At 52.1% G+C, this 27048-nt stretch overlaps 1 protein-coding gene across 5 annotated transcripts in view; it reads right to left on the reverse strand.

Moving 5' to 3' along the window:
• Positions 1–27048, reverse strand: part of LOC116841845 (telomerase-binding protein EST1A) — an 85302-nt gene that overhangs the window by 28051 nt on the left and 30203 nt on the right. For 3 of the 5 annotated variants that reach the window (XM_032810260.1, XM_032810261.1, XM_032810262.1), the window contains 6 exons: positions 14053–14234; positions 12346–12419; positions 7113–7225; positions 4549–4652; positions 4154–4327; positions 3461–3700 (listed from right to left, as the gene is read on the reverse strand). In XM_032810260.1, the coding sequence (XP_032666151.1) occupies positions 3461–3700; positions 4154–4327; positions 4549–4652; positions 7113–7225; positions 12346–12419; positions 14053–14234 (887 nt within the window). The remainder of the gene's footprint in view (positions 1–3460; positions 3701–4153; positions 4328–4548; positions 4653–7112; positions 7226–12345; positions 12420–14052; positions 14235–27048) is intronic. The other 2 variants (XM_032810263.1, XM_032810264.1) reach the window with 1 other exon arrangement.

The following is a 27048-nucleotide window of genomic DNA, read 5'->3' on the forward strand; positions in this document are numbered from 1 at the left end:
CTCTCTCTCTCTCTCTCTCTCTCTCTCTCTCTCTCTCTCTCTCTCTCTCTCTCTCGTTACAAGACATAAAAATTCGGCACTGAAAGAGGGTTATTAAATATCCGCCGTACCCGAAAGAACCCGTGGTTAAGACGCATTACGATGTTATCCTGAATCCGTGAGTCGTCCACGGTTCATCGACCAAGCATGACGGGCCGCCGTGCCGTGCGCAAAAAGGAAATATCATCGAACACCACGGGCGATGCAGATGAAGGATTAATTGGTTACAGTTCGCGTTGTGTATGTGTACATTCCGGCAGTCTGACGCAACACGCGCTTCTCTCAGATAATGCTATTATCACCGAACGTAGTGATTAGGCTGCAGGCCAATCCGCGCGCGGCTTTTTATCCGCTCTCCGTGCAAATCGTCCGTAAATCATTCCTTTTTTTCTCTCCCCCCCCCCTCCCTGCCCCTCCGTCTCGCTCACTCTCCGTACGTGTAGCAGCAGAAGAAGAAGGGCGGCGAAATATCGTTTTAATCGACGTGACCAACGGGGCAGTAGCTTCTTCGCGATGCAATAGCACGCGACGAGCGAGCGCCGAGCAAAATGCGAATTTGATTGTTCGGCCCCGAGACGGGGCAAAAAATCCCGCGCAAAAAGTCGTCCCGCGTAAAGCGTAGCTGCGCGCGTTTGCGGGACACGCGATGCGCGACCGCGTGCTCGTCGTTTGGCGTAAATACGGAAGATAAAACTGTCGGCGGGCGAGAAAAATGCACGATCTAATTGCGACGCGATCGAACACAATTCAGCGCGCGCGCGCGCGTTTGCGGCGGGTAGCAGTTTGCGGCGGGCGAGTAGTAATGCACAGTACCTGATTATATACAGTCGATTAATCAAATTAATTGGATTACTTAATTCAATTAATACGAGTAACTATACCCGCGGAAAAGCAATCGTCCGCGTTGTATCACGGCGGTTCGCGCAGCTAACCGTGCGCCGAAATAATGCAGATGCGAAACGGTATCTACCTGTCGGCCTGGAAATACCAGATCGCGAAATACGGTTAAAATGACCGAATCATCATCGCCGCTTTTAGGCAACGGCGAGGCCGGTTCCGGGCTTTGCGGTTTAACCGGCTCGTGATGTGACACGCGCGAAATTTCGCCGGCCAATTAAGCGTTTGCTCCTGCACTCGGGGCCAATTCGCGCGCGCTAACGCAATTTGAAGCTTGCGGGACGCCGAAGCGCAATTCACTCGTCGTCGAGTGGTATAATTCAGGTTCACCGTTGTCCGCGGAAAAACTGGTTCCGAGGTGTTACGCGCGTGCAACAGGACCGTTCTACATTCCGCGGCGGGTTCATTCAAGCGTTAAAATAGGCCCGCGCGCGGAGATTCGTCGCCTCTCGGCCGCGCGTATGTACGTATCTCGATGGATAGATAATAAGCGACGCGTGACGACAAGGCAGACAAGTCCGAATGTTGGAATTTTCGCGAAGAGACTCCACGCTCTCTGCGTGGAAATCAGGCGCGACAATCGTGCGCGATTCGGGGTGAAACGGGGAAGCCCTGATCGACCGCTCGATTGGTGCCAAAGGAGAAAACTCGGTGAAGTCGCGCGCGTAAAAAACAGCGCGGGGTTTAGCGTCAACCTGTTATCGCGCGCCTCGGCGAATCACGAGGAAGAAAAGCAAGAGAGACCGAGCACAAGTCCGAGTAAAAAAGAGCGGAACGTCCGCTCAGAGCGCGGAAGAAGGACGAGCGGCGATAAAACTGCTTCGAGGCTGTCGAACAAACTACCGACGCTACGATATCGCGGCTATTTATTTCGCGACGGGGTCACGCCGGACTCTCGCCGAACTTTATCCTCGAAACAATTCCACACGGCCCCCGGGACGCGCCCCGGAATCGAGAAAAGCGGGAGGGTAGAGAGGAGATCTGCCGCGCGCATTTCGCCTCCGGTTTTGTTTCCTGATAAAAGTGCGCGCGCGCGCGCGAAAAATTCAGGAGATACGGGAGAAACGACGAGAAATTTATACCGACTTCTCGGAGGGCGCCGTGGGAAAGCCCGATAAAACCCGAAGCAAGACGGGGCGAATTTCGCGGGCGGATCGTTCACGTGAATTTCCTCGATGCGCCCGGGGGCGTCTCGTGGCCTGAGCTCGAGTTGAGAGAGAGACGCCGCGAGGTCTTGAATTTGATAGGTTCCATCGGGAACGACGTGCGGAGGATATCCTCCGCTCTGCATCTCCTCGCATCTTTCGCCCCCTCTTCTTTCTCCCTCGTACGACTTGTTAATATATTCGAAACTGCCAACCGCATTTTGTCCGTTATTATACCCGTTCCGTAGTGAATTCGAACTCGAAACACGCGTACATCTGTATTCGCACGCTTACCGTTCGGGATGCGAAGCTTATATTCGGCTTGAGAAAAAATCGAGCTGAAAAACAGGACAATCCCGCGTGTACAGGATCTCCGTAAAGGCCGGCCTGCTCTTTTCTTCCCCCCTTCCTCTTGTCTCTCTTCTTTTTCTTCCAAAAGAAAAATATCGCTTCGTGAGGGCCGAGAAGGATGGAAAAAGAGAGAAAGAGAGAGAGAGAGAGAGAGAGAGAGAGAGAGAAGGACAGCGCACGGCCGACCACATAGTATGCACAAAATCCGGCCCCAAGCTGGGGTAGGATAATAAATATGCAAAAAGGAGGAGTTTCGATGCCGTAAATAAAAACGGCGGGCTTGCGTGCTGCGAGAGTCTGCGGCGAGAGAGGATCGAGGATCGCGATTCGAAATAAAAGGACGGCGACGGCGAGGGGTGGTGCGATACGGGGTGGAGGAATGCGAAAAGAAAGAGGAGCAGGGGAAGGGGGAGGGGTGGCCAGGCTCTTCTGCTTCTTTCGCGAGAAGGCAACGCGTTGTAATCTCTTGATTTAGTTCGACTTAGACCCGACGAATACATCTTTCTCTCTTTCTCGCAAGATACCTCTCGTTGCTCTTGTCCCTCTCGCTCCCTCCCCTCTCAAAGTGGGAAGACAGGTCGAAGGAGAAGAGAAGCGCGAGAAACGTGGAACGCAAGGGGAAGAGGGGGGGGGAGGGAGTTGCTGGTCGGACTGGTATCGCGTTTAGACACGGCGAAATCCGCGTCGACGTCTCCATCGCCGGCAAGTCGCGCGCAATACGAGCTAAGTTCGAAAGCGGTGAGATGCCTCGTCGATTCCCGCGGCGACTCGCTCAACAGCAGCTCGATCGCAGGTCGCGCAATTGAAAATCGATTTCGGGCAGCACCGTGTACGCCTGTCGTCGCGACATGCCGACTCCAACCGCCGAGAATCCGGCAGTTCGAAATCACGGGTTTATCGTCGCCGGTTGACGCGCGATCGCAGCTTTAATCATTTCCGCATAACAGCGTGATAAGTAGCGGCCCATCGACGCCGTTTATCGCGTCGACGAGTCGATAGATCGCTGCAGGATACTTCGAAACACTCACCTGCACCCGCTGCCGATGTCGATCCTGTTTCCGCTGCCGCCTCTCCAATTCTTCCTTCCTCTCAATCAGTGACCTTATCTCGACCGCCGCGACGGGAGCCATCGTATCGTCGGCTACGCTGCACGAGGGTAATCTCCTCAGCTTGGAAATCGACTCTTCCTCCTCCCCTTCGCTGTAACTCTCCACTAGGAGTTCCGAGTCGCTCTGAGGGTAAATTAATTTCGTCGTAGAAATCTCTCCCTGCAATAACGAAGCCGTGGCGGCGACCGGATTTAATCGAAAATCCCGAGGCGGAAGAAATCTGATCTACTTAATTTTAACGCCCCTCTGACGCACCGGTAATTAATATTTATATCACCCTCGGGAAGCGAGAGAGTTGAATTTCTATCGCGACAATCCGAATCATAAATATTGCTGAAGACATTACTCAATTCGGAGTTAAATTCCTACTGTCAGACTTGGGCGTGTGGATCGATGTGTCTTCATTATTAGAAAGGAGAACTGTCTCTTCACCGTTATTTTCCACAATATCGGGATAAGGACAGCCTCTCGAGATAGATGGACCGCGATCGTCTCGCTCAAGCGCCCTCAGCTTCGCCGGCTGCTTTCGGGAGATCGGATCCGAAATCCGCGGGGCTCAACGAACGCGCGCGTTTTCTCTCGCGGGACTCGAGATTTACGACAGTTACGTACCTGCTCCGGCGGCGAACTCGGTGAACTCGTGCTCGAGGCCTCCACCACGGACACGTATTCGCTGACACCGGTCTCGCTCTTCTGCAGTTTCAGCACTGGTGTCTCCAAGCCGCACAAGAACACTTGACCGAAGAAGAGGATCTTGCTTATCCTCAGACACACCTGAGCCACTTCCTGAAACGAGAAAGTTTACCCGATCCATAGATGTCGCGCGAAATACAGAGGGGTATCGGATCGACGTCGATTCGACGAGAAATTCGCGAGATCTTTGGACACTTCTAATCGAGAGCGGAATTTTTCTCCCCTCTTTTTTTAAGTCACGGATAATAGAGCGCAGTTTTCTCCGTTTTTAATCTCGTTATCGACAAAACGCAATGTTGAACTTGCGCGCTTACCATGTCCTCCGTTTTCTCCACGTAAGAAGGATCCTGGGGATTCAGCATGAGAGGGGTGAATCCCGCCAATGTGATATCCTCGGGCAACTTCACTAGTTCTAATTCTGAAACAAACGATATTCGTTATACGCCCGCTGATTGCGACCGATCGACGCTCCTCGTGTCAAACTTTCCGATTCGTGCCAAACCCGAAGCTCTCCGCGAACGGCATGCGCAAATCACTTAGTCGCGATGACCCTGAACTCACGCGAACGACACGCGCAAAGACACATATCACGTATCGCGAAAGGAGCTCAGATGTTTATGTCGCGCGGTCGGAATCGGTAAAATGCGATCGCATTGTGACGACCCGTCGCCTTCCGTGCCCGGCATTAAAGTTCCACGACACGACGGGGCGTGTTCGCGCGTCGCCATGCCAAAAAGTTCACGCCAATTTTCCAGGGACACAAACCCCTGACCCAGATATGGCTCGAGAGCGATCGCGAATGTCAAAGAATACCGTAAGTTTGCGTCCCGCTAACTAATAACATCGTGTCTCCCATCGCGCACAGCCGATTTCGGTCGGCTACGGTCGGCCGCGGATCAGACGAGCTTGTTAATTCTAGTCAGCCGTGATCAACGATCACGGTTCTGTCCCGGCAATACGTGCGCGCAGCGATATTCACGATGAGTGACGCGCTTGTCGTCCAGTGCACATACTCGGTTTAGAGGTAAGTATACCGCGAGCAAGGACGCGCCGCGAAACTGGAACGCTCGTTTCCACGCGAGCGGACCCGTTGGAAGACCCAGTTCGAAACCGAACTCGCGATCGCGTCTGACGCGATTCGAAAAGAAAAAAAGAAAGGATCCTTCACAGCCCGCTGTAAGGTACGTACGCGACCGGTCGCCTCCGTTATCGCGGACTCCGTATCAGCCCGCCGTATCGGGTCGCCGGTAATTATCGCGCGAGTCGCCCGCGAAATCAAGAATTGGAATCACACAGGACATACAGTTTGGTTGGATTTCTGATGAAATATGAACGAATAAAAAATTTGATCCGGTTAAGGTTACCGGAATTTTCTGTTTCGATTATATTTCATCAGAAATTTTGTTAATCCGACAAAATGTTTCTTTTCCGTGTAAAATTGGAATTAATCTTTACAATCCAGAGGGAGGAGTGGATTTCTTGAGCGACTTTTACAATCTTTGAGCTAGAACTTCTTCGTCAAAGAGTAAATTGTCCAAAAGTATGACACCCCCGCCTTGCCACTATACTATTTCATCGTGTAAGAGTTGATATTAGAATCTGCTTTACAATCATATAAATCGAGAGTGAAAGGCACGATCTGACTGCATTTTCGCGTCACTCCTCGAGCTGTCGGGGTGTTAAGAAGCACCTTGGGGCGCTTCACCCCGTCTCGAGCATTTTCCCTGACGTTAAGCACCGTGTTATTCTCAGCGCGCCCCATTGTTATATTTCATTATGTCCCGATCCAAAGTCTATCGCGCGCCGCTAATGAACGATCGACACACGCTGCGGCAAGTATCTCGCACCGCGACGCGAGGAATATAACGTAAATGATAAAATATCGCCGCGCGCGAGCGTAATGGATTATCATCGAACAAGCGAATTCATTACTAGCGCGATATTAATCGCCGATGTATCGGTCATAATTATCCTCCGGACGGATATTAATTGTGATGGGTGGCTTCGCGCGAGACGGGCTCGCTCTCGCCGGACGGACACTCGCGCGCGACTCTCTGCCTTTCTTACTCGCGCGATATCTATTATATTCGCCGGTCCCGGCGTATTACCGAGCATACGAGCGCGCTACACGAGATCGCATTCGCGAGACATGGTCGCCTGGAAAATCGACGGGAGAGGCTCTCATCGTCGTCTTGGTCGTCGTCGTTGTCGAGTTGTCCTCGCGAGGGCCGCACGTGAATGAGCTTCGGGGCAATGCAATTTGTGTATTCATAACATGCGCTTGCGACGAGAATACAGTGGAAGACGCGCGACGTGGCTCGCGCGCACGCTGAAAGACCATTGGCCACTCGCTAGTAAACGGCCGCAGAGAATGGCACTGCAGTGGTCATGTCGAACGTATTCACCGTTACGCAACCGTCGCGCCAGCTACCTACGGGTCAACAGACTGGACACCGACTTGGCCGCGCGAGGAACGCGGCTTTTTCGATTAAGCCTGGTCCAGGTCTATCCGCGAGATTCGCACGAGTCGTGATCGAGAAACGCGGGAATGTTTTGTCGCTTCTACTCTTCCTCTCGCGCTTCTTTCGCGTCTTCCTTAAAACCCGCGGTGTCCATTCCAAGAAACCTTCAGGCACTGCTCTGTTGTCGACGACATCGGCAAATTCGGGATCGCGTATCTACAGAGAAGCGAACGCAAGGATCGAGCGGATCAAACGAAAAGGATCGAATTGCGCGGGCGTTAACGAGCCTCGCACAATCTTCGACTCGCCTCTCGCGCGTTCCGCTTTGCCGTAAAATAATCGACCGACGGCGCACACGGAAGTTGTTCGTTGCGCACAAAAGACACAGCGGGGTCTATTAGCTGACACTTCCTTACCTTCTTCGCGACCCTCGGCTTCCTTGCCTTGAATCAAGCTTGTCCTGGTGTAATTTAATTTCTCCAGGAGGTTCACCATCGTCGCCAATCTGCTCCACGCGTCTCCGGGCGGTCTGTAACAAAGCAGAGGATCGAATGAAGCATCTTTACGAAGCCCCGCGGATAATACTCGTCGAGAATAGCGAGAATCCGGAAGAATCTCACCCGCGGCTTAAACTCTGCCTCGCGACAAAGGTGCTTCGTGATTCAACAAGATTCTCAAGAGAGAACGGGCCATTCTTCTAATACGTAATTCGAAAGTAGCCGAAGAAGGGTCTCGGTGTAGTATCAAGGTCGGAAGACAGGTCCGATCCGCGCGGTCAAATCTACCTCATCTCGTAGACTGACTCATCGAACGTGATTTGTGATTCGCGACGCGCCAAATTGGCACCAGTTCTCAATTATTCAAGTGTATTTTTTACTAGATCGTTTAACATCATTTGATGCCGCGCCTCTTTTACGATCGGCAGGCGTTCCTGCACCTTCTTCGCCGAAGTCCGAAAGTAATTCTCTATGTCGTGATGATCCCTCATCGGCGCGTTCGTCGCGAAGATGACGAAGTGAATGTCCCCGTGAAAAAGAGAAAAAAATATATAGATTGACGGCTGTGTAAGCAGCACACTCGATCAAATATTATTTATTTATGAAAAAAGGAACGCGATACACGCCGGGTAATTCGCTTCCTTGACTGCTCGCCTCGCGTACACCTGACATGAGGCGAGTGTCCTGAACTCCGTGGCGATCTCAGTCACGCGATGAATCTCTCTGACCACAAGGTACAATTAGCCCCGTTCGACCGGTGGATCGTGATTTTCGAGATTCGAAAATAACGAAAATACTGTTTCGGCGTGCCGCACGAAAGTGCGCCCACCGATGGCCCGTGGACTAACCCGCTCGCGGTTTGCACGCCCCGAGCCGCCGCGCAATTCGCCATCGAATTTTCGCACGCCTTGGCGCGGGAGCGCGCACGATTTCGTATTTACGACAAGACATATAAATGCGAGACGCGAGAGTAGGTGCGATTGAAAAACGGACGGCTGATAAAATTTATATCTGACCATTTGTGGTGCGAAGACGAAGAGTGGTGAGTCCCTCCTCTTTCTCTCTCATGCGCGCGCGCGCCAAGAGGGAACGAGCGCGCGGGCCCTCGCGCGAATATGATATATCCCCGCGCGACTATTTATTACCAATGTCGAGAATTACATATTGGAAATTATTGCGGCGGGTCCGCGTAATGCGCCGCGCCGGTGGATAATAATAATAGATCACAGATTTATACATTTAATGTACTTCGTACACAGGCGGCTCGTTCCGACGACGTTATTAATGATCTACCCGCGGCGGGGCATACGTTTCCATTCACCACTTCCGTATTACTGTAAAGCCAAAGTCGCCCGCTCAATTATTAATTCCTAACGCGACGAATGGCGATTCTGGGACCGTGCCTGGGAGCGAGGAGCGTTTCCCTTTTACTGCCAGCGTTCCCACTCGTAGACACAGTTTTTCCCCCGTTCTTTTCCTCTACTCGTGCAGACTCCGACAGACGATGAGAAATGTTATCACGTGAGCTACGCAGACTCTCTCCAATCTTTTCCGATCTTCTCCAGGACAAATCCCTTCGCGATTCTGCGCGAAACATCTTTTAATAGCAGAAACACGTAACGTTTATAACGTTTCCTCGTCAAATAGAAGTTGCAAAACGAGTCCTGTCATGCGTTATGCAAAATGAAAGCTTCCACTCGCCCCGGCGTGTCACATCGTGTCTTTAACGATGGAAGACACGACCGCGCGATGACGATGCGCGAGAGAAGGCTCGGCGCGAGGATCACGAAGGGACTTGACCGATCGCTTAATTCCACTGCGAGCAAAAGTGTGCGCGCCACTCGCGGTTTCCGGCGCGATTAATCGGCCAGCGTCGTTAAAGGTCATCGGTTAATCGCGCCTGCCACGAGACTCGCGTCGCGAAATCCACGTCCGCGTCGAATCACGCGCCGTTCTAGCCGTTCCGACGCAGCGATCAAGATCGAGGAGAGGATCGGCGACGGAGACGACGGTGGCTGCGCCGATCGTCTCGCCGCGTCCTTGCCAAGGAAACGCTTGACTCACGTAATTGTTAATCGCTAACGAGCAACAATAATTAACCTATCCAGCCGGATAGTGGCCGTTGGTTACGCAAAGGAGCGCTGGAGAACGACGTCGCGAGAGCAAGAGACAGAGAGAAGGTAAGAGAAAAGGAGAAGCGGAGAAGGAGAGGGAGCCTTGAGGCTCGTTTAATGGACGGTAGATTGCATCAGTCGGACAAGCGTGACTCTCGCGCTCTTTTCCCTCGCTCTTATTCTTCTTTTATTTTATCTCATTAGCGAAACTCGCGCCGAAGCGACGGCGACGGCGACGGCGACGACGACGACGACGACGATGACGATGACGACGACGACGAGGACGACGACGACGACGAAACGCCGTCGATAAGATGAACAGCGCTCTCTCTCTCTCGCTCGCGCGCGCATTCTCTCTCCTTTCTCCACCTCTACGAGTCGTCTCTACGAGCGCGCGAGCCTCGTATTCGCGCGCCAAAAAGTATTCGCTCACGCTCGCGGATGATCAATTCGAGACGCGCCGATCCTTTGTGAAACCGTGGCCCTTGGGCCCTCGACCGCGCGCCACAGGGCGCGTCGGGGTTTCCCCGTCTCGTGGCGCGCTTTTTGGGTCCCTTATTTAGCGCCGTGAGTCAGCGCGAGGCGCGCCGGAATTCGGCGACCCAACGGGCTCGTTTTGTGCGAAATGGACGAGGTGCTCCAATCCATTATCTCGCGCGAGTTCAGCGAGTTCAGCGAGTGGAAAATCGCATCGGGTCAAATCGCATCGATCCCATGGCGGAGATCTCGCGTGCGTCCGTGCAACGCGTTTAACGTGCACGCCAGTCTTCTCTACTCCCTTTTTCGGAAATCCATCGCTCAAATTGGCGGCGGTGGGACTTTCCCCGCGGCACTATGAGACAGCACAGAACGTTACAATCACGAACACGTGTCGCACCGCGGGAACGTCGTCGTCCGGTCGGCCGCCGCGGGTGCCACGACGTCTTTACCTGCGAGTTTCTCGCAGCGCGCGATTCGCCGGGGCATCACTACGCGCGAGACGAAATTAATAGTCCGATACAATAGTCATAATTCAAAACACCTCAAGTGTCAACCTGAATTAATAGTTGCTCGGCGCAGCTGCGACGGGGCCGAATGCGCCGCGAGTTGGCGAAAAGCCACCCTACAAATCTCCCTCTCGCTCTTTCTCCGTCCAACTATCTGTCTGTCTCCTCTTTTTCTTCTTCTTCTTTCTCTCTCTCTCTCTCACCGCCGATCTGGAGGATTAATCCGTTTGACAAAAGCAAGATGTAGACCACGCCGCGAAACGCGCGCTCGCCCTCTTGAAATTAGAACTCACGTAGTAATAATTAAAGGGGCAGGAGAGGGGAGGGTGGGACAGTAACTTATGCATTCGCGACGCGAGAGAAGCGTGTAGAAATAGTGCCGCAGGAACCTGCACGAGTCGCGGGCGCCCGCGTGCGATTCGAGAGATCGAGCCTCGATACGATGCAGCGGTTGACCGTGACCTACGCCACGCTCACTTCCATCACGTCCCCCCTGTAAGATATCGGCTCTCGTGAAACACGAGCGCGCGGAGGAACGCCGAGAGAGAGTGGCCAAGGGAGACAGAGAGAGAGAGAGAGAGAGAGAGAGAGAAAGAAAGAAAGAGAGAAAGAACCGCGGCGACGCCAGCGCGACAATTCGGGGCATCTGAAAAAAAGCAGTCGTTGCCTTCGATTACTCCGCGACTTCTTCGTATTCGCAATTTCCCTTTGCCAAAAGTGAAGAGAGATCCTAGGAGAATTTCAGACGACCCTGATATCGAACCATTCGCCCTGTCGGCGCGATAAAGTTTCCACTTTAAAGACGTATTCCGAGTCGAACGCGAGAGATGGGAATCGGCTTGAAAGTGTTGGACGCGACGAGGGTCAGAACTTCCGAGAGGCCAGAGTGCCAAAGGTCTACGTCTTGGAGCGACCCTGGCTATAATTTATTTCGATACGATATTCTCGTCAAGTACGAATAGATCTCGACATGATCGGTAGCACTTGGCGCGCCGATGATCCCTCGCTTCGAACATGTTAGCTTCCACCAAGGTCAAGTTTGCGCTAAGTACCTCGCGCGTTCGTGCGCGGCCTAGGAAGAGCTAGGATCCCGAGAGGCCGATCGAACAGCCATTATTCTCAAATTAATATCTTCCTTCGCGGTCCTTCCCTCCCGAAACGTGAAAAGATCATTATATTCGGAAGTGATTAATTTTCGAGCTCCACGATACTCGTAGGCATTGAAATTACGAGGTAAGGGTAATAATTAACCTCCAGAGACCGCGCCGAAAGCCGCTGCGCTATTTGAGCCACCACGTTCGCGTGCGTAAGTTTGAACGTTATAACAAAAAAGGTTCAGCCAAATAAGAAGCAAAATTATATGTCTTACGATTATAACCACTGCTTGATAAATTAATAATGATTAATTACCACGCGCGCGGATTACTGATAATCATCGGTTACCGCGGGTGCGGGCAATAAATATCGCATGAACATAAGTCGAAGTGACGATTACGAATAAACAGATACTATGAGCTCCTGAATGACGATCGATTCTTTAGCGATCTGTTATTTACGACTGCACATACCTCGATGAGGCAGAGGCCGCCTCGCACGCGGGCCTTAATGAACGCGTTGCCGCGCGCACATTTTTACGCCGCGTAAATTCCTGACTATCATAAATATCGTACTGGAGAGCTCGGCTGGAAAGCCGATGGTCCGCGATTCAGGCCGCAGACCGCAGACCACAGGAACAGAAAGTTCCAGATATATCGGCCATTCTTGCTGCGTCGGCCGCGAGAGTCTGATACATTGGCGACGTTCATTTTCACGGTTGCATGTAACTTTAACCCTAACACCACCCGGGCTCTGCGACGCGCGGTTAACGTTGTTGCGCGCACCAAAGTTGTGATTAATCCGAGGCCGGACAGCCTCCGAACGTAAGCCGAACGCGAAACTTATTTGTAAAACACGGTAAAGAGATTACGCCGAGGGGCGGGACTACTATGGCCACCCATCCCGCAACGTACGTTGCACTAATTTTACTTTATTTATCGAGTTTCACCAACTCACCCAACTCTGTAATCCGTGCAAGACGGCGGCGGGTTCCAAACCGTGCTATGACAGAGCATCCAGTCGCACCAGATCTAAACAGAAACAGAGAAAAGCAAGCGTGAAAAACACATGCGTAAAGTAACATGGAGTCAAAGTACAAAGTTGCCAGCGTGATATTTGCAGAAAGTTATTTCTCGGCGCGAAGTAGTCTATGCGCCGAGAACAATAACACCGTAGAAAAGCTGCGTGTGTTATATCTTCAGGAATATTTGAGCAACGCAAAATTGCGCAAAAGCGCAAGTTTTAGGTAATCAAAACTCGGGACGAAAGGCACACTCGTTGCTGTGCCTTCAAATGTACGCGGCTGTTATTTTACGAAATTATCTTCCGAGATTTTTACTTCTCCCGCTCACGGGGGCTTATCAAGTCCCCAACTGTCGGGAGGGTGCGCGAAAGTACTTCGCTATTTATAGACACTCTCTCGCGAGACGCTTTTTTCATCGAGCACGTCCATCCATCCTCATAAAGTGAAACGTATTCCAGCGGCCTTGTATCGCGTCTACTTTATCGGCAATATTAATGGTCTCACCTCGGTCGTAAGCACGAGTCCGGCTATTATTCCTTGTATCACCTCGCATTCCGATAGTAATCATTGTTCCTTTTTTTCCCTACACCTTTTTCTCCCGTCGAGCCGGGACTATTTAATGTAACTACACGAGACGCGCTGTACCCCGGGCGAAACGCTCGAATGAAACGCAATAAGATCGACGGCCGCCCGACTCCTTCTTCACCGTGGAGAGAGACGTACACATTGCGCGTATGAGGCGCGACTGTGGGGGAAGGGGGCGATTGAAATTTGCGTTTTCGCTCCAAACGCAATACCCGATCATCTCCTGGATCCCTCGCATCCATCTTTCCGGTCGGCCTGTGTAATTACATCGCGACTATCACGCTGTTTCGCAATCGGCCTTCAGCACGCGGTCCCGCTCCGAGCGAGAAAAATCGCCAGCGCCGTTGAGATTACCGACGTTCGATCACGGAACGACGTTTAATCGATGAAGCGGTCCCGCGCGCGCGTGCACGGCTTACGTGCGATAGGTGCATTAATCGCGAACGTCGGGTTGCATAATAAGTCGAGACACGAACGGGTCGGGTTCTGGACCTGACACCGGCCACCGGCAGACCTTGCGTGGGTGCGAAACTCTCGCGGCGCTCCATAAATTCTCCGCCGGTTAGAGAGGCGTTCGAGAGCGCAGAGCGGCGACCACGGCGACAGCGGTGGATCGGATCGGGTTCGCGGGAGGAAAACCTGGCGCCTTCCAGGTTAGCTCCAGGTGTAATCGCGACTATCCGGATCAGTGACGGCCAATAACCGGCGATCGGTCACGAGTCATTCCGGTATGGGAGGGAACGGAGGGAAAGGACTGAAACGTCAAACGTGGACGAGACTTCCTTCCGCGACGATTCGCGTGTTTATCGAGGAATTCTCGATTTGTCGAGACGTTTATCCGTGAGCGGCGAGAGCGAAGGTAGCGAAGGAGAGGTTGATCGTCACTGCTCCGGATCTAATTATCTCGTAATAGCGAGCCACGGACGATGGATGTAATCGAGTGAACGTTTCGACTCGGAAATTGACTTACGGGCCGACTCGCGCGTCGTGAAACGCAATTAAGACTTCGCTCGATACGTATTGACCTGCGATGATGAGGGAAAGAGGGAAAGTACCTTAATAGCCGGTAGAAGCACTTGCAGATCCTCGCCGACCACCAGCCTCGGTTCCTTCCCGCTGTCTAGCTGAGCCTTCAGCAGAGATACTCCGCGTTCTAAGATCAGGCTGAACATCTGCAGCGACACCACGAGCGCTCGTTCTTGCACCTCCGATCGGTATCCTTGCTCCATCTGGGAATCTGAAATCAGAGAAATCACCGATGTTTACGCCCATTGAAATTGCCTCCAGTTCGTAAAGGGCGAAATTATATGCTAAAACATCGCCGTTGAACAAATAAAACGATACTATGCACGATACGCGCTACGAAAACTTTACGATTGCGGGAGAAAATCTAGTTCACGCGTATATAGCTCTCATTTCTCCACTTTTTATAAGAATTCATTTCTCTCGTGAAGATTCGCGCCTTTACCGATCGTTGCATGAAACGTGGAAAATTCATCCGGAAAAGGCTTCATCTCGTGCGAGGATATCGCTGGAAATCGTCAATCAGGGAACATCATGCCGATTGATTACAAACGACTCTCGCGGGGATGGAAGGGCGGAGGGGAGAGAATGGCGAGGGTGCATCGACGCGCGGTAATATCTGGACGGCAAATTGGTGATGATTGTTGCGTCAGGAAAACGCGTGAGCTAATGCCGGTAGCGATCACGTTTCGATGATGATAATGATGATGATTATGATGATGATGATGATGATGATGATGATGTTGCTGCTGCTGCTGATGATGATTATGATGATGATGGTCGATCTGTGCGCGCCAGTGCAATCTATTCAAACGTCGCGACCGGATTCGCCATTGGCCGCTCTCTTCGGGGCTGTCATTACGCGACGTATCGAAGCTACGTGACGGGACGAGCTCCCGACGGTTCCGAAGGAGCGAAGGTCACGGCACGACCTTCTGCCAGCTCCTCCTGCAGCACCAGCACCGCATCATTTCCAGAACGTTTCCTGAAGAGGAAGTCCCTTCACCTCCGACAGTGATACACAGTGAATCCATTCTCTCCCCTTGGCCCCTTGCCGAATAGGAGAGGAAGCGATACTTCCGAAAGGATTCGGGCGGCTTCCGCCCACGAATGGAGTTTAATTTGCAGTAACGGCAGGCGCCCGAACATCGTCCCCAGTAATTCCGACTCTCGGAGGAGATGAACTTCATCCACTTCGGCTATACCCACTTACCCCCGGACTGTGAGTCGCCCGCTACGCCGTGAGAGATAAATTCCAGTTTGCGCGATGTTCGTGCGCGAAAATTTCGAGGATTTTCTCTCGGCGCGCGGCTACGGAAGAATTTAAAGCTGCTCCGGGCGGAATTGCGGCGTGAGCTTCAAAAATTAAAATTAAAATGCGACTCTAAGCTCTCGTTCAGGCTTTGCTCGGCTTTAGCGATAACGACTGTATAAATGCCGACGAGGAAGGCGCGGGGAGATCACGACGACGAGCGGGAAACATAGGGAGCGGCCGCGCGACTTTCGCGACTTATCTCGCGTATTCATTCGCGATAATCGGCACGCCGACGTTTTAACGTCGCTTTCTACCGTTTCCAGACGACGCAACGCGACGCGACGCCAAAGGGGTGGCCCGGCTGTTTTACGAGGGCGACACCGCGCGGTGCCTTTTATTCCGGAGCCGTTCGGATCCTACCAAGCGAATGCTACGAACATACTCGCGGGGTAGCATGGTGCCTCCACGGCGAACCACTCGCGCCGCTAGCCCGGCGCGTCTTTATTAGCGGGCTATAGCGAAGCTAATTAGATGAGCGTCGCTAACGATGGTGTAATGGGCCCGCGCAAGAACGCCACTTATCGGAACTACTGGCGTATATCGTGGAAAACGGATAGTACGGCTCCATGTCGGCTGAATATGAATTCTCCCTGCGCGCTCGGCGTTCATCGAGAAAAAGGGAGAAGTTATTGCACTTCATAAAGAAGCCCATAAACCGGTGAATAACACGCCGGAAATAAAACACGAGGAGCGCAACTGGATAAGAGCGTCGATAAAGCCGAACACATTGAGATTTGCGAGTGGATCAAGAGGCTGAAGAAACCGGGAAAAAATCCTCTACGTAGGTACAAGTCAAGTTTCTCGAAATGGGAAAAGAAAGTAAAAAGTACCGTGCGAAAATTGCAACCGCAGCATATTGTATTCGCGCGTGCCCACACCGACTCGGCTCTCTCGTTCAGTGTTGGACGTGGGGCGGCGTCTCCAAAGAGCGCGGAGCGGCGCGTCCGCGAGTGCTGCGCGAGAGCGAGCAAAGGGTTGCGATTTTTCGCGCAACGTGAATTAATACTCGGCAGAATAAAGGCAGGATAACACAAATCTAACAAGCGGGAGGGGAGGCCAGTGCACCGCTCCACGTCCGTGCCATCCTCCATCAAGCGCGCGGTGCATACGCACCATTCGAGCCATTCGAAGGTGGAAGGTGGACTCTGGCAGTTTAATTTATCGCGGACAAGGATAATAATTAGCGTTTAACCGCGAGGTCGGCCCGAGAAAGTCCGTGTGGTCTTCATCGGGGGGGTTGGGAGTGTAAAGGGTAATTAGTTAGAGAAGATTTACAGGGAGGCCCTAACTAATTGCCACCGCGATCATTAGCGAAACTCAGGCGTATCGCGCGCCCGTCGACTTCCCCGATTTCCTGTCTTTCGCGCGATCTAACTGCGATCGTTAACCTACGCGAGTTAGTCGCGCTATGAGCGCTGTCAAGAGCTTTCCCTCTCCCCCTCTGCCCACCCTTCCCAAGTAGTCCAATGGCTAAAACTGTATGTTTTCGTCGCGACACCGACACCATGATAGCGATCTCGCGTGGCGTCTCAGTGCGACTTCTCAGCCGAAATTTGCGTAAATTAAATGGTAACTCGATATACACGAACGTGTCGCGAGGCCAACGAACCTCGTAGCGAAGCTTGCTCGTCGTCGTCGTCGTTGCCGCTCTCTCTCTTATCGAGATCCTTAACTAACGAAGTAAACGCGACAGCGAGGTCCCGCGAAGCGAGAAGCGCGCTCTTAATGAAGTCGGTGGGTAAGCCCGGTCTTCCTGTTTCCCGGACCAATATTAACGCGATTACGCCGCGAAAACGGACGGAATCGAGTTAGCGAGCTACGCGGCTAATTCGATTAGTAACGATTCTGGCGGACGGCACGCCTCCGACTCGCTGGATACGCACACCTCCGGGAGATATCGTATTCCCTCGTCATATATTTTTTCAATTCGGAAGGGGAAGAAGGAAAATTTTATCAAAAGAATTTGGTCTCTCTTTACTCGTTAAAAAAGTCGATTGAACTTAATATCCAAGAAACGAACGAGCTCACAGAGTAACCGCAAAGCTCGCCTTGCCGTTTTCCCACACTCTGCTTCTCTGCTTCTCTCCTCTTCATACCATGCCTCAACGCAAATCGCATCTTTGCACGCGCAAAAAAACGTTCGTCGCAAGAAGCTGAAATCTCCCGTGTCGAACGTAAGCCACTACGCACACCGCGTATTCCGAGGCATTTTTCTTCTCAGGGAATTAACAGGCGATCCATATTCATCCGGCCACTCGGAACAATGCTCCCTTTTTTCTCGTTGCTGCGTTTCGGCGACGGTCACTCGAGTTCTTAAACGGTTAACGGTAAGAACGGCGATGAGCGATCGCGCCACGGCAGTATCGACGCGATACCGTTGTCTCTGGCAGGGCAGATGCGCTTCTTTCGAGCCCCCCTCCCCCCTCCCCCACCGATAAATCCACGTCGACGGTGCGCGCACGGACAGAACTCGTTAATTCGGTTACTACCCCATTCCCTCTGCTAACGACTGGTAGAATATGAAAAGGCTATTGTCTAAGGATAATCACGTCTTAATGGGCCACGGCGTAGAACGCGTTATGTATCGTTAAATGTAGCTATAATGCGTAGCAACGGACCCAGGACGCGCAGAGCGCTGAGAGGAGAGAAAAGGTGCAGAGAGGAGAGAGCGTAGGATGATTTTAATGGTCGCGAAATATCTCGACCGCCGGCCGGCGTATCTTTATTTGAGAGGCAGGGCAGGACGCACCGCCAGGACGCGCCGCCAGGACGCGCGAGTACAGCCATACGCGCAGCAGCCGCCGTGGGCTCGTTTTGCGGTTTAACGTTTCAATCCGCGCCACCGCGTTTTACCCGCATTTATCGCGCGTTATACCCGTCGAGTCGTTAACGGCTATTATAGAGATATTACGCGGGTAAAGATAGCGTGCAACCTCTAACGTCGTTGCAACCTCCGCGAGACGTTGTATCGACTCGGTAGACCATGTTTTTCGCGGATATCGCGCTCCCGCTCGATAAGAACGGTGACGTTAACGGAGTTCTGAAATAGGCGCGCGCGATGCCGATGGCTATCTGTGGCGATCAGCTCTCCCGGCTATCTAATAGGATAATTCCGCGCGTCACTGCTACCTCTCTCCCTCCCTCCTTCCCCCCCTCTCTCTCTCTCTCTTTCTCTCGAAAAACACGAACACTCCCGGTTTATATTTAACCCGCAGCGTGCATCTTGTTCTCTTTGCACTGAGAAAAAATGCCTCGTACTTGTAACTATAATCACGTAAAGAGATAATTATTATAAATTGTAGTCAAGGAAACCATTTTCTTTTTTATTAAATTCCACTATAATATTGGTGATAATAACCTTGTATACTTGTTACCATTACCATTTTCGTATTAGAACAACCGAAAAATATGGTTGGGATGAAAAATAATTATAATTTTTATTGGATTGATCATATTTTTCTCTCAGTGGACAAACAACGACGCAACATGTGTTATGTTGTCGCGCATATCCGAGTTCCAAAAATAACACCGTTGACTGCTGTCGAGACGGTAACATCGCGTGATGAAATGTAATTACTCAAAGCGCAGAGGAAAAGAAGAAAATCGCGTGAGAATTCATCTCACAGGCGCACAGACGCGCCCTTTGCATTTTCGTTCCCGTCCACCGTGACGTACCGCGGGATAAAAGGTACAACGTTGCGCAATGAATTTAGCACCGACGACCCATGGTAAATGCCTTCGGTACGACGCGCGGACCGCCCGGAGGTAAAGACGATGAGCTACGAGCGCGCCCGTAAATAATCGGGCATAGGTGAATTCTCGCCGTCGACCTTCGCGCGCGCCGTTTACATCGCGCTAATCACGCCACTAGATTAATGGGTTCTCCTCATTAGGCCGCCCCGGCGTAATCGTCATTTTATTGGTCATTTTATCGGTGCACCGGCGCGCATTTTCCAGCAGTAATATCCGATTCGTGTCGCATTACCATACTATTAACATAGCGCGTGCCCCGTGGCGACGGTTCAACGACTCCCGAGGTTCTTCAGGGCCCGCGGCTGCATTATTCGCGCGCGTTAATCTCCGATTTAGTCGAGTTTCCGTTAATCCAAAGGCGTGCCCCTCTCGCACACTCGGGGAATTCCCCGCGAGCCTATATATATTCATAGCTATTTATTTCTCCGCTCCTCCTTCCGATCCATTTCGCGACTCATCAGATCCCCGCAATTCTCTAACAAGGGACCTGCTGCTCGGACCTGCCTTCTGATTTAACTAATAAATCACACAAGACGCACCTCCTCCTTCGTAGACGGTCGACCTACGAGTCGAATCTAATTTCGTTCGAGTGAAGACCGGCGGGATAACGAGCTGGGCCAACGGCGAACGCAAAATCTCAGCGCGAAATTTAACGCGACCGTTTCGAGTCGAGCCAAGGCGGCGGGATGGCGGCAGTTCGCGAAGAGCTACCACCAGTAGTGAGCAAGGAGGCACCGCGGCAGGCGCCTGGCGCCAAGAACACGTTGAAGGAGAAGGAGGAGGAGGAGGAGGAGGCTGTGTCGTCGCCGTCTCCAGCGTCGTGTGAACGAACTATAAGACCCCGATCGCACACGCTACGTGCGCATTGCGCCCGGCATACCCCAAGAGCGAAGATACGCGGCGTCCTTGGCCATTTTTCAGTCGATAAGCGAAACGTTTGGTTCGCAAGGAAGATAGGTAGATTAGGCGGGCAGCAGGGGGAGGCAGGAAGGGCTCGTTTCGCCATACGTAAGCCTGTTAAGTTATCGTAAACTGGTTTGCTCGCTCTCGTCGGTTTGCGCCTTGCCGCGCACACGCCAACATCTCGCCACGAACAGGAGAGATTTAATAAAACGGCGCCGAGCGACGCCAGCTAGACCGACTGTTCGATTACGATATCCATATTCCCGCAATCTCTTTCTTTCTTTCTTTCTTTCTTTCTTTCCTTCTTTCTTTCTTTCTTTCTTTCTTTCCTTCCTTACTTCCTTCCTCTCTTTCTTTCGTCCGCGCCTCACGTGCGGCTGAACCAGGTGGCGGTGAGATAAATTTCGCATGAAACGACCACTCCGTGTCGATGACCCGATCGCGCTCGACATTGAGAGTAGAAAGGAGGCGGAAGATATTTTGTGCCGAAATTTCGCGCGACCAGCGTCTTCTCTTTGATCGGCGAGCGATTCATTCGCGCTCTCTTTGATCCTACATTGCGAAACACGCTCAAGTATTATCACCCGTAGGAGAGAAGTGTCATGAATTTCGGGCTGATCGATATCACGCAAGCCCTCTCGGATTCTCGACTTGTCGCGGAAAGCACGAACAATTTTTCAAGCCGATGACGCGGCCGAGCACGCCGCGTAACTCTCGCTTTTATTTCGTTATCGTCGAAAGCCATCGAGGTGACAACGGCGTACGAACCCTTGGACGCGAGTCCCCACGTCGTACAAAGGAGTCGCCGAGTGGCAGGTAGCGTTTTATTCGTCCGCAAATGAGTCACGAAGTCGATGCACCGAACAGTAACAGTGGCAGCTGGCGGTAGAGGCTGGTGGCGCTGGCGATTGCGCGCCGGTGGAGATCGGCATCTCGAGCTGGCGGCTCGGGAGCTCAACGTTCGACCTTGGCGGGAACCTTGCGAGGTCGCCGACATGATTCCGTCCTGTCCACCGCTCGGCTCGGCAGATCCGCAGGGATTAGGAGAGAGAACGAAAGATACAGAGGGGAGCAGAAGGGAGGGAAGAGGGTCGACGAAAACACGACGGACGCGAGAGAGGCGCGACCCCTTTTGTCATCAGTCTCACCTCCGCGGAGAGACGGGAGCCGACTAGATTTTTGTGACTCATCCTAACTCATTCTTCACGCGCCAGCCGACCGACCGCGATCACCTCTAGCCGGCTACAGTCATTGAATAGGTGCGTAATTGGGCTCGCCTCACGGCTTTCGCGGAAAAAGCTGGCGCAGAAAAAGCGAGCGAAGATCGGAGCGCGGCGCGAATCAGAGATCGTCGAGGGGCAGGGTAGAGCGAGTCGTCGGGTGACACGATGCCGTGTCGCGAACAATCCCATTTCGACTAATTATAGTGTCGGGGTGAGTTTAACGCCGGCAAAAAGCGACGAAGAAGACAGCCGACGATTTCGCAGCACGCCACGCAACGACAACGCTGTGGCACGCAAGCCTAATCTTCCATCATGTGTGCTGTCGCGTCTCCCTTCTTATTGCGCTGCACTTTTCCTATTTCGCCGGGTCGCGATCAACCGTGTTGCGACGGAAACGAGCAACGACGGCGAGTAAGTGGCGGAGGTAGATATGTAAAGTAGGCTACGGCGATCCATAGCGAGATACGCGTTCGCTGCTGCTGCCGACGCGATTTTGCATCGTGCAAAATCGTTCCTCTCCCCCTCCCTCCATCCCCACGATAGAGAATAACGGCTACGAGCGTTATTCCGCGTGATTAACGAGCCGAGGTTAATCCAAAATCGTAAAACTAAATTTGAAAGTCTCTTACTGCCATCGCGCGTCGCACGAATCGCCCCGAGCGGATCGCACAATCTATTACCGCGGACTTTTACTGCCGCGCGCAGTGATACCGGAAGAGAGCACCGGTTCTCGTGCACCGGGAATCCGGCCGTTCCCGCGGGACGCGCGAGAAATGTATAACGAGTCGAAAAGCCCGAATGCCGCGGTCGAGAATATCGAGATCTCTCCAGCTCCCCCCATCTCGACGTTCTTGAGAGACGGGCTGATTCTATTCTCGTGATTTCTGCACGAACAGTCGTGGTGATGAGACCGCTGTGAAACTTCCGCTTAGACGAGAAACCACGGTCTGAGCGCGTTCTTTCATACTCCGAGGGTTCACGCACGTTATTGCGATATATATATATATATATATATATATATATATATATATATATATCTTTCTCAATAATAATATAATTAAGAACACAATAAGAAATAATAATAATAATAATAATTAATGATACAGTTACTAACTAAGCACGTTAGATCTGTTTTTTATTTAAATTGCTGCACACTTGGTGCAATTAGAGTCAGACAAATACACGGGAAGAATATTGTAATAAAAATTACAATACAATCTTAACAGTCCGGGAAATAAATTGGCACTATTGTGAAAATTATAATAAAACAGTAAACATTACTATAAACAGTAATTTTTATTATGTTTATGGTCACTATGTCTTATTATAATTTCCATAATAGTGCCAGTCTATTTCCGGAGTACTAAAATTGTATTGTAATTTTTATTACAATATTCTCTGTGTGTCTTGTTTCACTCTAACTTATTGCACCGATGTATTGCGAGCGAGAAATTGCGCGAAAAATTGAGAAATATCATCGGCAACATTCGCAATTGTCGTTACTTGGATATTTTTGAGCGCAGAGGCGCGTCGGAGAGACCTCAACGCCTGGACACCGCGTGTCGGCGCGATCGAGTCCTTGTGGCAGGTATCTCTCTGCAGTTATTGTGCGCCGCTTCGCAGGAAGTTATATATTAACGGTCGTAAACGACCGCGGGCGCGCGCGCACTTCGCAAAGGCTGCTCGCCCGAAGGTATAAGTGTTCATGCAAATACAAAAGTACACGCGTCTTTCTTCGAGTTCGCGCCGTTGCTGATTCGCGCGTGTGCAAGTGCATTGCTGCGACTGCGAGAGAGAGGGAGAGAGAGAGAGAGAGAGAGAGAGAGAGAGAGAGAGAGAAACCGCGCGCTGACTAAATTTAGATTTAATCGCTCGACACGCTGTCCGAGCGCATCGTAAAATTTCGCCAATTAATTCCTCGACATTGCAGTCGATAGGGATCCCCGCAGTCCCGGAAAGGGAGAAAAAGAAAAACGACAGACATCCGCGAGAACTCGCGAGGTTGTGCGATACACAATACTGTTCGCGAACGCACCTACCATCGGCTACGCTAATAGACGTGCGTCGGATCGCCCTGGGAAACTCGATCTTATACAAACGCCGCACGTTTCTTACAACATTCTTCACCGTGCGGAATCTCAGCAGGCATTTTCTCGGGAGAAGCGACGCGCCCGGATATCGTGATGCCGCGCGCGTATCACGTAGAAGAAGAGGAGGCGCGAGCGAGCGCGGTGTGTAATCGTTGATTGCCGGACGACATTCGCGATTTATACCGTTTACGCGGTGACCGCTTAATGACAGCGCTATCAATTTGCAAATTGTCGTTTAAGCCGGCGCAGTCGCCGCACCATCCGTCATCCCGTTCTCGTCGTGAACAAGAGGACTGTCGCGGCGCAAGTTAATTAATTAATCGTCGCGTTAGCCGGTTTCTGCGTCGTGCCGTGATGCTTGCCGCGATAGCGTCGCGCCGGTGCACCGAGAGACGTTTTATTTGTCGGAAGAAAAATGTAAATTTTCAGCGAACGCGATCCCGGTATGTGATCGTTCAGACCAAGATCTGAACCGTTGTCAATCGTGGCGAGGGGAGGGGGAATGAATCATGCTCGAGAAATTCTTTTCGCGATAAAAGCGCGAGAGCGCAGGTAAGAGGAAATAAACGGTACGTCGAAAAAGAATGCGGCGCCGCGGAGACGCCGCGAAGGCAGTTAAAGGTTCAGGCGGAAGAGCAGCGGCATTCCGACGGTTCGATAAATCGAGAATTCAGATCGAGAGAGAGGGGGGAGAGAGAGAGAGAGAGGCGCGAGCACGCAACAATAAGCCTGATTATCTATCTCCGTATTCCATCGGTATCATTAGCGTCGCCGTTATGTCCGATCCTCGCGATAAGGGTAAAAAGACGGCGCGCTTTCGGAACGTTATTAACGAAGTGCGCGCGCTCGAGGTTTTCCGATTATTGCCCAGCATCGCGGATACGTTTTGTGATATGCAATCAAGCGGAGGAAGCGAGTTTTAATAGGCGGACCGAATTAGTCGCGACGCTACCTACAGAACGATCGTCAATTTGTCGGCTTAACGAAGGAACGAAAGCGCGGAATCGCCGCACTCGTTAAGCAATCCCGTCCGAGGGAGCGGTCGCGAGAGAGGCCGAAGCCGCCGCGTACGTGATTAGAAGGGCAGGAAATGAGCAGCGAGACTGTGAACTGACTTTTGATTCGCGGCCAGTAACCGACCGGAACGTGTCTTTCGCTCGTTTCCTCCAGCCGTGATTTTGTGCGTCACGTGGAATTCCAATATCCAGGGACCAATTTGCGTCTCGTCGTCGCCCGCGGTTGTTCGTAAATTTCTCCAAGTTTCGCCCTTCAGTAGTTGTCTCCAACTGAATTCGCAAATTTCGCGGGCGCCTTTGTCGACGAAAAACCCCGCTGGATATTCGACAGAGGAACTTTCTTGGAAATTTCACCCATTAAAATCGAGACACTCGGGGTAGGCGCGGGGGTCTGTCGTATGTACCGAGCCGCCTAGGGTATGCTCTGTTTCGAGCGTTGCAATCTACTAGCATCGTTAACGTCACCTCCACTCTGCAGCTACTGCTGTTCGTTCACCCGACCTTGGCAAGGTCACGCAGTCACGATAAAAAGGAGCGAGGCAGAAGCGCGGAAAGCGAGAGAGGGGTTGACGGGAAGGAACGAGGACGGGCGGGAGGGAAGAGAGGGTCTAATCAACGGCCGGCGTCATGCTCCAGAGAACATTGCGGGAAGGGAAGGCGCAGAAAAAGCAGCGAAACGGCCGGAGGGAGACAGAGGCGATGGCGAAAGGTAGGAAGAGGAGATTGAACGAAGCAGGGGTAATGCGGGCGCGAGAGAAAAGTGCCAGACCAACCCCGACCCAAACACAACATAGGAGTCCGAAAGACGTCGACGGCGCGATGCGGGCTCCCACGAAGGTCAGAAACCCATAAAAACCACCAATACCACCAACAAAAGACGTCCACGACGGCTCGGTTGTGTCAACTATTTAGGGTAAGCGAGTATGTTCAATGTGATCCACCCTTGGTTCTTGCTTTATGACTCTATCCGCGCGATATCATAAAATCTCTCGAAATACCGTTGTTTTCGCGCGCCGTTGGATTTATTTTCCACTCTATTCAGATGAAATTGTTACTCGTTGTGTATCGCCAATGTCCGATTGAGGCGGAATCAGAACACTTCATCAGCGTCACAACTTTAAAGACACGTGCGATTAGCACGTAATAGCGTGAATATTGACGAAATCTGAAATTCGCGGGCAATTAAATTTGAGAGCAATCAGAGGTGAGCGAGATCATGACATCTCTCAAGTCGCGGATTCGTGAAATTAACGGTGATCCCTCGTAATTTCGCGCAATCCGTTTGGTGCTGCGGTTTCCATCACTGCCGAGGCACGGGTGTGCGCCAGCGGTACGCCGGGTTAAAAATAACGTCGCGGCGGATATTTATAGCGACAAAGCGGCGCGAGAGGGAGAGGAGAGGGCGAGGGTTAACGGGATGAGAAAAGAAAGGAGAGGCGCATCGCGGCCGATCGGCGGCGATAGCCGGACTCCCTCGGAGTCGCGAGAGCTCAAAGACGAGGTAGAGAGTCGGAGACGGGACACACGGGTAGCACGGAAGGCGGATAAGGAGAGGAATAGAGAAGACTGTAACTGTGTAACCTGCCTGCTGTAAGCCGAGCGGTTGGTGAGAAGATGAAAAGAGAGGAGAGGAGCGAAGAGAGAGAGAGAGAAAGAGAGAGAGAGAGAAAAAGAGAGAAGAGGGTGAGCAGAGGAGAAGAAGAAGAAGAAGAAGAAGAAGAAGAAGAAGGAAGAGGAGGAGGAGGAGAAGAGAAACGGCCGAGTCCGCTCCGCTCGCAGCCTCCGCGCGCAGGATAGCTGAAGTGGAGCGACGCGGTGCATTAGACGAAGTGCAGCCCGGCGAGGAAGAGAGAGACGGGAAAGTGCAGCAGCGACGGGTGCATTGCGCCCGAAGCAAGATGGCCTTGACGTGGGCCGACCGGCGAGGGCAAGGACGACCGCCCGAGGGATATCCTCTCTTTTTATCCTCTCCACCTTGGCCGCTCGGCAGCATCGACCACAACGACTGACTCCTCTTCTTAGCCCGCAAACCGCGCCCATCCATTACAACACTGCGACGGCGACGGCGACAACGAAGACAACGACGATGACGAGAACAACAACGACGACGACGACGACGACGACGAAGATATCCTTTGGCGATGTTTGCCAGAAGATTGCATAAGTCACTCGACCCCGCCCTTACCGCGGATATCGTGAAATTATGCCGATGTCGATGACGGGGAAGGGGAGATTGTGTAATGCACCGGCGGCGAGGAAGGGAGTACTAGTTCGATCATGAGGACTATCGTCCCTCCGCGGGGTCTACGACTGGCATAACCGCTGCATAACTCGGGAGTAAGAACAGCGAGTCGGGAACAGCAGTGCTCGCTCGTCCCTTAAAGCGTCTCGTGACCGCTCCAACTTCTCCCGTTGGATACGCTACGTTGGATAAACTTCGAATAACAGTCGAGAGTTTAGAGCGCACTTGAAGCGTTATTTACGGTAACTCGCTGAGAGATGCTCCTTACTTACCCGCGACTGTCGATTACAACTCGCGAGCATTAAAAACTACAAACATCGTCCATCGACACGAATGGCAAGCGCTATTAATTCCTATCAGGTCCGAGGAGTTTTGTCCGGCGGAACAATCTCATCCCTCACCCTCGTCTCTCTCTCTCTCGATCTCTCTCTCTCTCTCTCTCTCTCTCTCTCTCTCTCTCTCTCTCTCTCTCTCTCTCTCTCTCTC

The sequence above is a fragment of the Odontomachus brunneus genome, unplaced genomic scaffold (assembly GCF_010583005.1).
Source record: "Odontomachus brunneus isolate Ranch 3 - 2012 unplaced genomic scaffold, Obru_v1 Obru_scaffold_019, whole genome shotgun sequence".
NCBI lineage: Eukaryota > Metazoa > Arthropoda > Insecta > Hymenoptera > Formicidae > Odontomachus > Odontomachus brunneus.